At 43.2% G+C, this 14837-nt stretch overlaps 1 protein-coding gene across 4 annotated transcripts in view; it reads right to left on the minus strand.

The window, feature by feature from the left end:
- The window catches only part of Bbs9 (Bardet-Biedl syndrome 9), a 440450-nt gene that overhangs the window by 86735 nt on the left and 338878 nt on the right, over window positions 1-14837 (minus strand). For all 4 annotated transcript variants that reach the window (XM_075966515.1, XM_075966512.1, XM_075966513.1 and 1 more), the window contains one exon: window positions 2288-2470. In XM_075966515.1, coding sequence (XP_075822630.1) covers window positions 2288-2470 — 183 coding nt within the window. The remainder of the gene's footprint in view (window positions 1-2287; window positions 2471-14837) is intronic.

Here is a 14837-nt window from a genome sequence, read left to right on the forward strand (position 1 = left end):
CTGCTCCTACTGGTTTTAATTTAAAGATTTATTTCCTTTATATGCGTTGGTGTTTTGCCTGTGTGTATATCTGTGTGAGGGTGTCAGGTCCCCTGGAACTGGAGTTACAGACAGTTGTAAGCTGCCAAGTGGGTGTTGGGAATTGGACCCAGGTCCTCTGGAAGAGCAGCCAGTGCTCTCAGCCACTGAGCCATCTCTCAACCCACTCTTTGGACAGGGGTTCATGCTACCCTTTGCACTGGGCGATACAGATTACATTGCTTGGCCTGTAGGGCTTCTTCTCTCCCACCCTCAGCATTCTCCGGTCTTCCACTGGAGAGATACTGGCTATGTACCAGTCCTTAAAGTCCTAGGGATGTAAAAGGACCCAGGACACGGTTCTTGCTTTGGAGTATGGCAGAGAGATGGACAACTACGATAAAGGTAATTAGTGCAAACCAGTCCCAGTGCAGACCTGTAAAGTTTGTCACTCTACCCAGCTGTCCCCATCAGCTCCTCTCACAGCCTCTGGGGTGGGACCAGCTTGTCCCTTACAGATACAGAAGTAGCAGTTCAGAACAGCCGAGGACCACGGTGACTGTCATTTAGTGGGAGGCCTTAAACTGGAGATTAACCAAGGCCTTTGGCCTGCTAAAGTAAATTTATGAATACTCTGACTACAGCACAATGTCCTTCTCTTGCCACAGTTAAGCATCTCCGATTCTGCTACTGAAGGTCAACTAGACTTATAAAAGAAAATTGCCAGTCTTTTTATAGAATTTGCAACTAAATGTGCCTTCCCTTTTTTTTTCAGTCTATTTATTAATACTTTAGGTCACAAAACAAAGATTTTTCTTTTTTTAAAAAAATAGATTTTTATGACTGTAATGGTTTGGATGAGAATAGCCCTTATAAGCCCATATATTTTGATGGTTGGTGCCCAGTTGGTAGTAAGGTTTGGGAAGGACTGGGAGGTGTGGCCATGTTGGAGGAGGCAAATCACTAGAGGTGTGCTTTGCCCACACCATTCCAGCTAGTGCGCTCTCTCTCTCTCTCTCTCTCTCTCTCTCTCTCTCTCTCTCTCTCTCTCTCTCTCTCTCTTTCTCTCTGCCTGGTGTTTGTGGACAGATGTGAATTCTCAACTACTGCCTCATTGCCTGCTGCCGTATTCCTGGCCAGCCATGATGGTCATGGAATCTAACCATCTGGAACCATGAGCCTCAAATTGAAGGTTTTCTTCTTAAAGGTTCCTTGGCCGAGGCATCTGTTCATGACAATAGAAAATTAACCAAGGCAATGAATGTGTTCACTAAAACGAGGCATCTGACTAAAAGCACACATTTTCTGAGCAGATGGGTTGGTTCCAAATCCTGAGCCTACTGCACCAGTGTTAGAAGTGCATTTAACTATAGAAAGCTGAGGGTTTGGCTTGTCTGTGAAATGGAGAAGGACACAGTATTTAGCTCTCGTTGGTGCCACATCTATGGTGAAATGAGATAGTTGGGGACAGCTGCGTCAGGGCCAGGCAGGCCCTGAGGACCTTGCCAGCTGCAGCACTGTGACTTTCACAACCATTCTTAGATCTAGGTCTGAAACTGGGTTTGAAATCATTTTCCCTGAAAAAGCCACCACAAAGAGCTGAGCTTGGATCGCTGGTTTCCAAGGCGCCCATTATTTCTCCGTAGAGGAAAGCACAGAGGCCATGCAGAAGGCCCTGGTCCTGTGCATATCTATGAATCACACAAGCGAGGTGCTTTCGTTTAATGGATTCTGGTTAGAATCTAACTCACAGACTCACTTTTCCCATTTCATTCTGAAACGGCTCTTCTAAGGCAGAGGGCTTTATGAACTATTATAAAGAACTCCGTGAATGTAAAGAACTATTCCCATCACTTCCAGCAAAGCCATGTCAGTGCCCTAACCTTTGAAGCGACACTAAAATTTAAGAACATCGAACAAATTAAAATGACTGAACTGTTTTCTCTGGCAGCCTTGGGAAGGATTAGCTAATCTAGAGGCTTTCCTGCGATCACTCAGACTGTCAAATGACTACCTCTGCCTCTCAGAGATTGAGGAGCCCATAAAAGCACACTGGGTACTACATAAAAATAGACTATATACCTATTTTTAAAACCGCTCAAGGAGGGGAAAAAAGTGCCATCATATGACACTTTTATTATGGTTTAAAGAAAGGGAAAACAGCGTTTTTGTAAAAACACAAGCCTCTTTGATGCTTTAAAAACATAGATAGCTATGTGATATCTCCCCCAAACCAAAGTCTGTTCAAGCGGGGCTTGTGGGTCCTTACCAGTTCCTGTGTGTCTTCCTGTAATGGCAGAAATGCTGCTTCTAGAATAGCAGTCTGGTCAGCACTCAGCTTCTGCCACAGTCTGACCAGAAGAATCAGCAAATGAGTGGCGCTCCTCAGGCCAGCGGAGGATTGCAGCAGCCTGTCCTGGTTCTCCTCCACTGCATCTGCTAGAGCCATCACCTGAAGACACGACAAACTTCGGTTAGCGATGGTTACACCGCCCCCGAGCCCTCAGCAAGTTGCATTTGGCACAGTCCTGCTTCCTTTAGAACAACTTGATGAACTCTGCCTCCCACAGACGCAGTTAGGTCGGACAATAAAGAAGTCATCATTCATCCACTAGCTTCCTTCTGTGAGAAAATGTCTCAACTAATTCTAAATCCATATGACCAGCGGTGAAAATACCCACAAAATCAGCTTTATAGGGACACTGTTCCGTGTGAGCTTCCCTACCCACTGGTTTCTTCACTATGTGGGATAGGAGTACTCGAGAGTGAACCTATTCCAGTCTTTAATAATTAGCTATGAACACTGATCAAATAAAATAAAATAAAATAAAATAAAGCGACTATTTCTCTGTGTTTTAAATAACTTCATCACACTTTTCCCAGAAAATAACTTCTTTTAAATTTGTCTTTATAGATTAAAGACATTGAGATATCCAATGTTTCTTTCACATATGTAAAAGTCAAACAAGGTTCAAACATCTGATCAGTTTGAAAACTGTCATTTTAACACAAATGTCAGACACCACCCCACCAGGCATTAAAAACAGCTCAGGGTGTGTTAGGTTTGCAATGCCAAATCTATTTAGAATAGAAATTGGCAGGACTGAATAGAATCTGCCTTAAAAAAACCTCTCTTGAATAATCTTGTGGAAAAAGGAACTAAAGCAACAATTGGGTGGAATATCCAAGTCTGCCCATTGGTGTTTGATTCTATTTTATTTTAATGTCTTGGTGAATTCTGTGCTCATTAAAAGTAATGAACTGACTGGCCCAGAGATTCACGGCGTCTATAGTCCCCCAGAACAGGAAGAGCCAACGCTGGAGTAATAAACTCCTTCTCAACGTCCCGGCCAGCTTGAGGACTCAGATGAGATTCGGCGGTCTGGTGCAGACGATCCGTTCAGTGATATTTCATGGCTTATTGACACTGGCCCAAAGGGCTTGTTAAAACATCATCATTCAAACGAGTACAGTCTACAGCTGTGTGGTCTCTCAAATTCCATGTGGGGAGAGGGGCTCTCCAGAGATGGTCATCAGAGTGTCTGGGGGACACAGAAAATGAGATGGGAGTGATGGGAAGACGGCGCAACCCAAGAACTTTGCCTGAATATACCATGCGCACCAGGATTCTTCACCACGTGACCAACATCTTAAAGGAGTTACAGAAGCCAATTACAGTTCATTCAGCTCTCCAGGGAGCCATGGTGTCTGAAGCAAGGCCAGCAACACATAAAATGAACTGCTTACTGTGTGCCTAGGACTGTGCTTTCCTCTGGCATTTTAAAGTAGACAAGAGAGTATAACCCACGGGACCTCATAATTGTTTAAAAGAAAGAGTACATACAGAACCAATTAGTGGGAAGAAGTGTTATTATAATAATGTTCTAATTGTGCAGAAAAGAAAGTGTAAAAGAAGCTAGCAAGGGACTGATTACGATGGACTAGAGTTAATATCCCTGGGGTCTATTTTACTCAAATGGGGTTGGAACTCATCCCTTCCCCATTACTTCAAGGAGTCCCCTAGAAGAGATGGGAGAGGCCACTTTGCTTAATTGTTGCACCTGAAATCGTATGCATCCTTACCAGGACCACAATGATACTGGCAGAGATGCTCACTGTCCAAAGTTGAACTCATAGAGAGATCAAGGTCATGAACAGCTCCTGAGTACCAGGTATGTGCAGGAATTTGCAGAATGCACTCTAGGGGATGCACTCTGACCTCTGCACCAGAGATAATGTTAATCATTCTCCTGCCCACAACTGAGAAGGGAGGCCTCCTAATACACAAGTAGCGGGAAGGTGCCTTCAAGAGAGGATACAATCCCAGCAAAGCAAAGGAGAACAGACTGCTTGAGGAAGCGCAGTGAGGAGGAGGAAAATGAAGAGGTCACTCATGGGAAAAGCTCAGGTGGAGAGCAGGCACTTAACTCCAAAGACATCAGTAGAGCACTGCCAGGCATAACAAAAGCTTGAGGTACTCGCTCATGGGACTTCAGGGTACCGTGTTCGATGCGTGCTCACTAAGTGTAGCACCGTGTCAGTCCATGGCCCCACCCAACTTGCTAAACACAGCTGTAGTGAAAGAAGGACTTAGTGAGACAGCAGTCCAAGCCACAGGCTCTTTCCAGAAGAAGGCCCAAACTGCAGGAATCTGGGAGAAACTCCGTTTTTCAAAGCCCCTGTCTCATGGGGCCTGTTTCTGTGCCATTGTTGAAAGAGACTGTTATCCCCAAACGGTCACAGAAATTGGAGAGAAATGGGAGAAACAATTTCTTACGTAAATTACCCCCCCCCCAAAATCTTTCTGACCTACTGGCCAGCATGAAATACTAAACAGATCTCCGTGTTCTCAATTTAGTTTTGCATGTAACAGCCAAGTTTACTTTGTTCTCCATCAGAGCCAAATGAAGTAAGCAGAATTAGCATATGAAAGAGGGCCGGAAAAACTAACCCATCAAGATTCAGATCTGAATGGCCAAGCCCCAAAAGATCTCCCAGATCACTTGGAACTAAGAAGCAATGCCAACCAGCTTCTAGGACTTAACATTTGAGGGAGAGCGATCTCCTTTTTCAGGGCTCCCCACTGTCTGAGAAAGCTGTGCATTTCCTGGTGTACAAAACTACAGAAGGGAGGGCTATAGGAAACAGTAAATGCTAACGAGTTCAAGCACAATGTGCTATGGCCTTTGTTTTGCTTTTTCAAATTGATGGTTTCCAAATAAAATGGAGACCCCAAAGGACATCTCTGTCCAATGCCCATATCAGTTGATGCCAAAGTAATGAGGCAGAGGCCCAGGGAGCTGCAGGAAAACACTCAACTCATAAAGCGAGTGTGAAATTAATCCCAAATACTTCCAGCTGCCAAGACAGGCTCTAAAATTGGTTACAGGAAAGTAGCAGCAGCAACAACGGAGTAGACATGAATCATGCTATGTGAACACAGACATGTCCAATTTCTCCACCTAAGCTAGTCCAATCTGCCTCCAAATCTCACGTGTGGCACGCAGAATCCTACTGCGCTGCTGCTTGGATGGGACCTGCTGAGGCTGACTGTGGTCCAGGTACTGTGAACTCAGAGCCGTTAGCATCCATCACTCAGTTGTCTTGACGGCCCTCTGAGGCAGAAATTACTGACAGGCCCCACCCCGTCCCATTTCCCATTCAGTGATGAAGAGAGGAAGGCTTGGTGCCATCTGTGCACACTGGCCAGGGCAATGAGCAAGGGCAAGGATGTGCCAGGATGCCACCTGCGCTTCCTGCCTTCCCAGTAAGTGCCCTGTGTTTGCATAGAAACACAAATGACCACAGGTGACCCCATAAAATCTGTAGTGGATCCTCCTTTGGAATATGTAGGATAAGCACTGCTTATATATCATACCTGTCACAGACATCTGGGCTTTATATTTTACCATTGCTGGGGCTTTCAACACAAGCCTAACTGAAAATGGCTGCTCTCTTCCCAAAGTGAGATATTTAGGCACTGTCCATAGTCACCAAGCTAACAGTGTGTAAGAATGTGATGGTAATATACTGTTTTCTTCTCTTAGCAATGGGAATGCTGTTACATTCTGTATAGCTCAGAAACATGAAAGCTAGACAAAAGACTGATTTTCCAGGCCACCTTCCTTAGTGAAGCTATTCTTTTTTAAAGGATGACTCATCTATTTTTCTATAAACCTCAAGTTACAATGTTTTCAATAGTCTAAACGAGCCAATGCTTGTAATAATTGTCAGTAGTTTACTGAAGCCTTTCTAGGAACCAAGTCCAGGCGAACTCTTTGCAGGGATTACAGGGATTATCCCCTTTAATTCTCAGAACAACCCTCTGGGGTAGAGACTAATTATTGGCTGCATCTGAAGAATAAGAAAAGAGGGTTGCAGGAAGGATCAACAGTAAACAGCATAGCCAGATTTCATAGTCAAGCCAGAGACTCCACCAGGACACCCTGCTGTGCTGACTGTCTACTGTCACACTGGCTTCTGTATCAGCAGGATGTACATCAGATTCTCTCTGGTGCCCCCGTGGCAGCTCTCAGTTTCGCCAAACTTCAATATTCAACATGGTTTTAGTTAGATCTTTTCCAGTAACCAACCAACGTGGGTGAACAAGTTAGTCAGGGGAGCTCCACGTTGCTCCTAGGGAAGGATGGAAAAGGCCATGCTGGAACACAGGGAGCCTGAGAACAAGGCAAACAGGCCTTCCCCTCCTGGCAGCGGCATTAAGCATAAATTTAATTCCCTTTTCTGGGCTCTAGTTGCATTATCTTTAAAATGTGGGAAACATGATCTCTAAGTATCCAATTGATTAGAAAGCTTTACATTTGTGTGAGGTGATTTACTCTCTGGAGCTGCCCATCCCACACATTCCCTTCAAACACGGGAGCCTTCCTGTTTAATGTTTCAGACTTGGCACTTCTAAGGTACGAAGTAACATGGAGACTCTAGCATGCTGCCTCATGCCTGTAATCCTAGCTCCTGGGAGGCTGAGGCAAAAGGAGTTTAGTGAGTTCCCAAAATTAGCCTGAACTATAGTGTAAGACCCTGTATAAACAAACAAACAAATAAATAGTAATGGCACTATTTTTCTGTGGCTATTTCATAGTATGGTAGTTTGGATGTAACTGGCCCCCATAAGCGCTCATAGGGAGTGGCACTATTAGTAGGTGTGGCTTTGCTGGAGTGGGTATGGTGGGAGGAAGTGTGTCACTGTGGGGTGGGCTTTGAGGTTCCTTAGGCGCAACCTACCACCCAGTGTCTCAGTCCAATTCCTGTTGCCTGTGAGATGAAGGACTCTCAGCTACCACTTCAGTACCACATCTGTCTGCACGCTGCCATGCTCCCTGCCGGGCTGATGATGGACTAAACCTCTGAAATTGTAAGCAAGGCCCCTCAATTAGATGTTTTCCTTGTAAGAGCTGCCACAGTTGTCGTGTCTCTTCACAGCAATAAAAACCCTAACAGAGACACATAGCATTATGATACTTGAGTGAGAGAGAAACAAAAGCATTAACAATGACTGACAAGGATATGGAGAATTTTGAGCTGCAGGAATGTAATATGGTACATATGGGAAGAAGTCTGTCAGTTCCTCAAAAAGATAAACATTGGCACATGACCTACCCAGTAATTCCACTTCTAAAGTTACCAACAAAAGCAATGACAATATATGTGAACTCAAATTTTTGATCATAAAATGTGTTAAAGAGAGTCATGTTACTATAACAATTACCCCAAAAAATGAACATATAAAGAAGGAAGGTTTATTTTAGCCTACATTTTTGGAGGATTCTATCAGGATATGCTATTTGGTCCTATTGCTTTGAGCTTATGATAACCCATGAGGGCAGATGTTGGAGGGGGGGTGTTAGTTGGTTCCTGGCAGCTTAGCCCTGAAATAATCACACAGAAACTGTATTATTTAAATCACTGCTTGGCCCCTTAGCTCTAGCTTCATTAATGGTAATCACAGCAAACATAGGAAAATCCCACATCAGGCAGAAGCCCTCAGTCATATAAAAACCATTCACTTCAGCAAGGAAGCAAAAAGATGAGGAAGAACTGAGGTCCCATTATCTCCTTCAAGAATACATCCCTAATGAGCTGAAGATCCCTCATCACTCCTCAGGGTTTCTACTACCTCCCAACGACACCATGTGAGGGAACTGGCATCTAACACACCAGGGAATGCTCAAAGTGTAGCATGGATATTTATGACAGCCTTATTTACAGCAGCCAAAATGTAGAAAGAACTGGCTACAACCTGATTAACGAATAAACAGAACCTGGTATAGCCATGTAAATAGAATAGGATTCCACCATAAAAAGAAAGAGGCATGTATACACATTAAACCCGAGTAGCTGTGGGAAAAAAAATGAAAAAAGTGAAAGAAGCTTTCTTCAAAGACCATGTTCAGAACAGCCAAATCCAAGATGCAGACTGAAGTGGTCGGATGGTGGGTGGGTAGGGTAGCCTGGGAAATGGCAGCTGATGAGTATGGAGCTTCGTTTAGGGAAGATGAGTTACTTCAAAATTAAACTGTGGTAACAGGGTACATCCCTGTGAGTACGGCAAAAACTGTTCATTATATGCGCAAAGGAGATAGCAGTCAAGATGTTAAAATAAGTCAAAGAGAAAGGTCTACTCTGAAGGCATAATTCACAGACAGCACTTGGGGAGTTGTGACAGTTCAGCCATACTGTCGACTTGACTAGATTTAGAATCACCAAGAAGACCTCCAGGCGTGTCTTCAGAGATTATGAGCTGTAGAGAGAAGCTCATCACATGTGCTGAGGATTCAATAGTTTAAAAGAGAAGAAAAAGCAGTGAGTGATCTGAGTACCAGCATTCACCTCCCGGTTTCCTGGTCCACCCATTGTGAGCAAGCTGCTGCCATGGAGCCAGCTGCCTCCACAAAACAAGGTGCTTCTTGTCAGCTATTTGGCCAAACAGTGAGGAAAGCAGCAGGAGTAACGTTTTCGTACATTAATGACTAACATCATATTGGGATGAAGGCTTTAATGACATTCAAAATCACAGAATAATCGGGTGGCTTTTGAGCCAATGAGGCGTATGTGTGAGTACCAGCAGCGCCACTCACAAGCTGTTCAGACTTGATCTCCTTCAGGCTGGTTTTCTCACCTACAGAATAATGCCCAGTAAAAACTAGCTAACACCCCTCCTGTTCATCTCTAGTTCACTGGGCTTATGTCACAATTTCGAACAATCTATATTGTTTAGGTATAGCAGGTAAATTCTTTTTAATCAGACAGATAATGACACTGAGAAAAGAGGATTCATCTGTTGATATTTAGAACATACTACCAATCACCCTCCCGAAAGTGAGGGGACACCTGGCCATCACGCTCTCTTCTGTGCCCCACCCTTTGTGATCACTCAGCAGGACAGTCTTCATTCTGCTGCTAAATTTAATCAAGTTTCAAAGTAAAATGTCATTAGAGACTGCATCGAATATACTACTAAAAGAGCTATGAAAGTCAGACATATTGAATCCCTTCTTTTACTTTGTTACACTTCTATTAAACCATGAAGACAGGGGCTGGAGAGATGACTCAGATGTTAAGGCCCTTGATGCTCTTGCGGAGGGCCAGAGTTCAGTTCTCAGTACCCCCATGAGGTGGCTCACAACCATCTCTCCAGCTCCAGGAATTCAACACCCTGTTCTGCCACTGTGGGTACACAAACATGAATGGCGCACGCACACACGTGCACACACACGCACACACACGTGCACACACACACACACAAGATACAGGCAGTTCTAATGACTACCTACAAGAATTTACTCTTCAGACGGCAGCCCACGGGTCAGATACATGTTCAGCATAGGAAACAGCAGAAACAGGGCAGTCTCCCTCTTACCAGTGTTATCTGTGATGGCATTCAGTCAACCCAGGCTGACAAAAGCCTTGCAATAAGGAAGAAGCTTACCAGGGCTCAATTGTTCCTTTAGCTGGAAAGTGAATATTTGTATCCAAAAGAATGTTCTGTCAGCAAAGAGAAAGTTAAATAAGATTCAAAAAGACAGAGAAAGAACATGGATGTCAGAAAGCCTAGACGAGTGTGCTGGAAGTGTTTGTAAGCCTGCACGCATTCATTACATGTTACCTCCCGCACAGATCAAAGCCAACTCTGGGCATTTTATTATGAAAAATAGAAATAATCTATTGTTACAATATATATATATATATATATATATATATATATATATATATATATATATATATATAATCTTTGCTGTTAGTGTTGTTTTCTGAGATGAAGTCTCTCTAGATGGCCCTGGTGGTCCTGGAACTTGTCATGTAACCCAGACTAGCATTGAATTCAGAAATCTGCCTGCCTCTGCCTCTGCAATGCTGGAACTCACCACCATACTGGGCAAGAATATAATTCTTAGCCATTTGATGTTCTGCTAGTTTACATATAGAGGACAGGGATGGATTTCAGTCTGCAGCACCTGTAACAGAGAGGATCCTGGGCTCTCCTGTAACCCGGAGCTTAAATTTCTAAACCACGCCTGGGATTAGTATACATTTTCCCTGGACCATTTTGGGCAGCTAAGAACAGTAGAAATCAATGGTCATGTCTCATTAAAGCTTGACTCATACATTCCATATTCATAAAACAATAAGGAAACAACCTAACAGTCAGGAACAACAAGGCATGGCTCCTGGGACCTCAAAACCATGACAGTTCTTGCCAGGATAAGAGTTTTCCCTGACGCTAATCTACACTTGCCAAATGCCTTGAGAATTCACATAAAACTTGTTTTAGAAAACAAATTAATCCTGAGAAACTTGGTTATATAAGAAAAACTCTTCCCCTTTTCCCCCTTTAAATGCTCTGCCCAGAAGAATATAAAATATAAGCAGTGTAGAGACAAAGACGTTGGCTGGTGTGTTCCAAATGTGTACCACTGATACATAAAAATGTGAAATGAGACAGACAAAAATAATTTAAAAACAGCTTAGTCACTAAAGAGACACGTAACTTAATCAGCTGAAAGGAACTCACTCCAATGCCTGTCTTGTCTGATCTCTCGGTTCTGACTATGATTTTTATCTCACCACCTCTGCCCCCACATCTGACCAAAGATTTACCTCTTCCTATAAAATTCTCTACCTATAGCCAAGGGAAACCCAAATTTAAAAAATAATAATTAATGGAGTCAGGTTATAAAAAGACAAAAAACTGTTTTCTGGGCCGTGGCCTGTCACTGAACAGATTGCTAGGAAAGCAGGAATCACTGTTGGCAACATCAGAGCTCACTTTACAAGCCCTGGAGAATGCCACAGCTATCTCTCCAACAACAACATCCGTGGGGTCTGAACAGCTTCTAACTTTAGAATGTTTTGGGCAACAGCCTATAGACAGATGTGTCTATGATTAGAAGCTACCCACACAGCATGGAGTGCCATTTTCCATGAAGGGGAACAATGGTGAGATGGGGAGCTAGCTGGCTGAGTGTCCCAAACATTCCCCTACCTAAGGCAGTCAGTGTTAAGACACGGTTCTACATGTGATTGATTAGCGTATGCTAGTGACCCACTTATGATGGCAAAAAAAGAGAACCCGGATTCCTCGCAGTGCTGGTGACAACAGTGATCAGAGTTCCTGAAATGAAGTAACATTTACACACATATACACACACTCACATGTACATACACACATGCGCACACACGCGTGCACATGCACCGCACACACACACACACACACACACACACACACACACACACAGGGAAACAAGCAAACAAAAATCTGTCATTTTTCCTCTCTATGAATCATCTTTTAGGATATCCAGATTTTTAAATTAGACAGTGGCGTGTAGGCTGGACTCCCAGCAATACGGGGCGGGGTGGGAAGATCAGAAGTTCCCAGCCAGCCAGAGTACATAACAACAGCCTGTAGACAGGGCCTGGTTCTCTTAAACACTTGTGGGTTTTCTTTTATGATTTTGCTTTTATACCTTACTGTCTGGAAGTACATGTTTATGACCAGATTAAATGGAACTAATATACAAGGCGATGCATGGAGTTACCTGGTCTCATGTGGCATGACCGAGAGCTGTGAGTATTTCTACAGCCACAGCCTGTGGGAACTCTAAAGTGACTGTCCTTTTACTGGTGTGCCTGCCCACAGTCTCTGGCACATGGAAAGATTTCCTTGAGCAGTTGATGTACTAAAAAAAATAAAAACTTCTGATGACTCATTGAATGAGAGCATCCACAAAGATGACAATGTATCAGAGTACCACACAGCCTGCTCGGTGCAAGTGTGCTTTTCAGGAGAGTAAGAACAAGGCCTATCATCTCTAGAAAATTTTTGTATGCTGTGTCATTTATTAGGCTGACAATAGTTTGTAAATAACCAGGATCAACATTCACATCTCCTACATGCAAAGCATTATCAATGATTAGTAAATTCTTCCAAGTCTTTACTGCTACCAATGCATGGCAGGTTAAGGGACCAGAAAAGTCTTTGTCGTGGGCTGTCTCGGCAACTGCGGGAAGTACACAGCATCTCAAGCCCTACACACCAGAGCTCCTCCCATTAACTATAATAACCAAAAATATTTGCAGACATTGCCAATGGTCAATGTTCTCAGAAAGTTGGGATCTGTAGGAGGGAGGCCACTTGTTTGTCCCGGCTGCCCAAAACCAAAATAATCACACAGAAATTATATTAACTAAAACATTGCTTGGCCCATTAGCTCTAGCTTCTTATTGGCTAACACTTATATCTTAATTTAACCCATTTCTAGTGATCTGTGTATAGCCACATAACTGTGGTTTACAGGCTAAAGTTCCCTCTGGCTCTGGTGGGGCTCCAATGCTTCTCTCTGACTCTGCCTCCTTTTTCCCCAGCATTCAGCTTAGTTTTCCCCACCTAGCTCTGCTATTGGCCCAAGGCAGTTTCTTTATTCATTAACCAATAAAAGCAACTCAGACAGAAGGACTTCCCACAGCAGAGATCCTCCAGTCTAGAGTCCATGGACTTAGAATAGTTAAGCTTTCTGTGAGGAACAAACCCTAGAGACAGAGCAGAAGACCATGAACACAAACATTCAGGCACCTGGTCTCCCGGTCAACCCTAGAGACAACCAAAATGACTAACAGAAATAAGTTCTGTTTGATAGTATTACAAATTTTATAATTATAAATAATTATGGATTCTCAACAGGGTCTAGACAAATATATCCATACTCTCCTTTGCAAGATCAGGACATATAAAGCCAGTAATCCACTTGTGGGATGGGGTCCAAGTCCTGAGTTTAAATAATCCTAGGAATTGCGCCTTTAAGGAAACGTCGTGATGCTCATTATGATACTAGTATTACATACACAAAAAAATCCAGAGTAACATACTGGAAAGAACAGGTGAGTGACCTACCTGCCAGCCAAATTCTCCATTCCCCAGATTCTGTTCCCTAAGAACCATTCCATAAACCTTACCCTCACACATCACACGTCATCATCCTTCCCAAGGCCAGTCCAACCCCCCAACTCCGGGAGACCTCACCTGCTCAGGAGCTAGGTCCTGCCTCCACCCTGGCAGACTACCTTGACTCTAGTTCAGGCCACAGCAGTGAAAAGAAGAGGCAAGTGATCCACCTGCCAGCTGAACCACCACACTCCCTAGACTCTGTTCCCAAACCCATTCCAGCCCTCAAGACCCCATCATCCTTCCTGAGGCCAGCCCTTCCCCAACTGTAGGAGACCTCACCTGCTCAGGTACAGGCCATACTAGTCAGAAGAACAGGTACAGCCCACACTAGTGAGAAGAACAGAGACCTCCAGCTGTAATGAAGGCTGAGCTAACCACCAGAAAGCCAGCTCCCAGCTAGGACAGAGGCTCCCTCCAGGATCAGAGGTCATGCCCAGCCACCAGAAATCCAGGTCACAGAGACCAGAAGACCAAAGAGGAAACAAAAACCCAGGAACAAAAGCCTATCCAACAAAGACAAACTCAGAAATCAGGGCCTAGACCTCATTATCCCAAAAATACACTCAACAACAGCCAGGGCCATATGGCACCACCAGAGCCCAGTTACCCTACAACAGCAAGATCTGAATATTCCAACGCACTTGAAACACAAGAAAATGACCATAAAGTCAACATTATGAAGATGCCACTGGTCCTTAAAAAGGAAATGAAAAACTCAAAGAAATCAAAGAAAAGCAACCAAAAAAATTGGAGGAAATCAATAAATCCCTTAAAGAATGACAAGAAAGTCAAGGAAAAAATAGGTAAAGGAAACCATTCAAGACATGAAATTTGAAATAGAAGCAATAAAAAAAACATGAAGTGAAGGAAATCTAGAAATGAAAAATCTAGATAAGCAAACAGAACCTACCAATGCAAGCATCACCAAAAGAATGTAAGAAATGTAAGAGGGAATCTCAGGTGTTGAAGATATGATAAAATAAATAGATTCATAGGTCAAAGAAAATGTTGGATCTAAAAAACTCCTAACACAAAACATCCAGGAAATCTAGGACACTGTGAAAAGACCAAACCTAAGAATAATAGGAAAAGGTGACAAATCCCAGCTCAAAAACCCAGAAAATATATTTAACAAAATCATAGAAGAAAATTTTCCTAACATGCCTATAAAGGCACAAGGAGCTTACAGAACAGAAAATAGACTGGATCAGAAACCAAAGTCCCTGTATTACATAATAATCAAAATGTTAAACATACAGAACAAAGAAAAAATATTAAAAATGGCAAGGAAAAAAAGGACAAGTAAAATATAAATGCAAAAATATTAGATTTATAAACAAGTTCTCAATGGAGATTA

This window comes from Microtus pennsylvanicus, chromosome 3 (genome assembly GCF_037038515.1).
Source record: "Microtus pennsylvanicus isolate mMicPen1 chromosome 3, mMicPen1.hap1, whole genome shotgun sequence".
NCBI lineage: Eukaryota > Metazoa > Chordata > Mammalia > Rodentia > Cricetidae > Microtus > Microtus pennsylvanicus.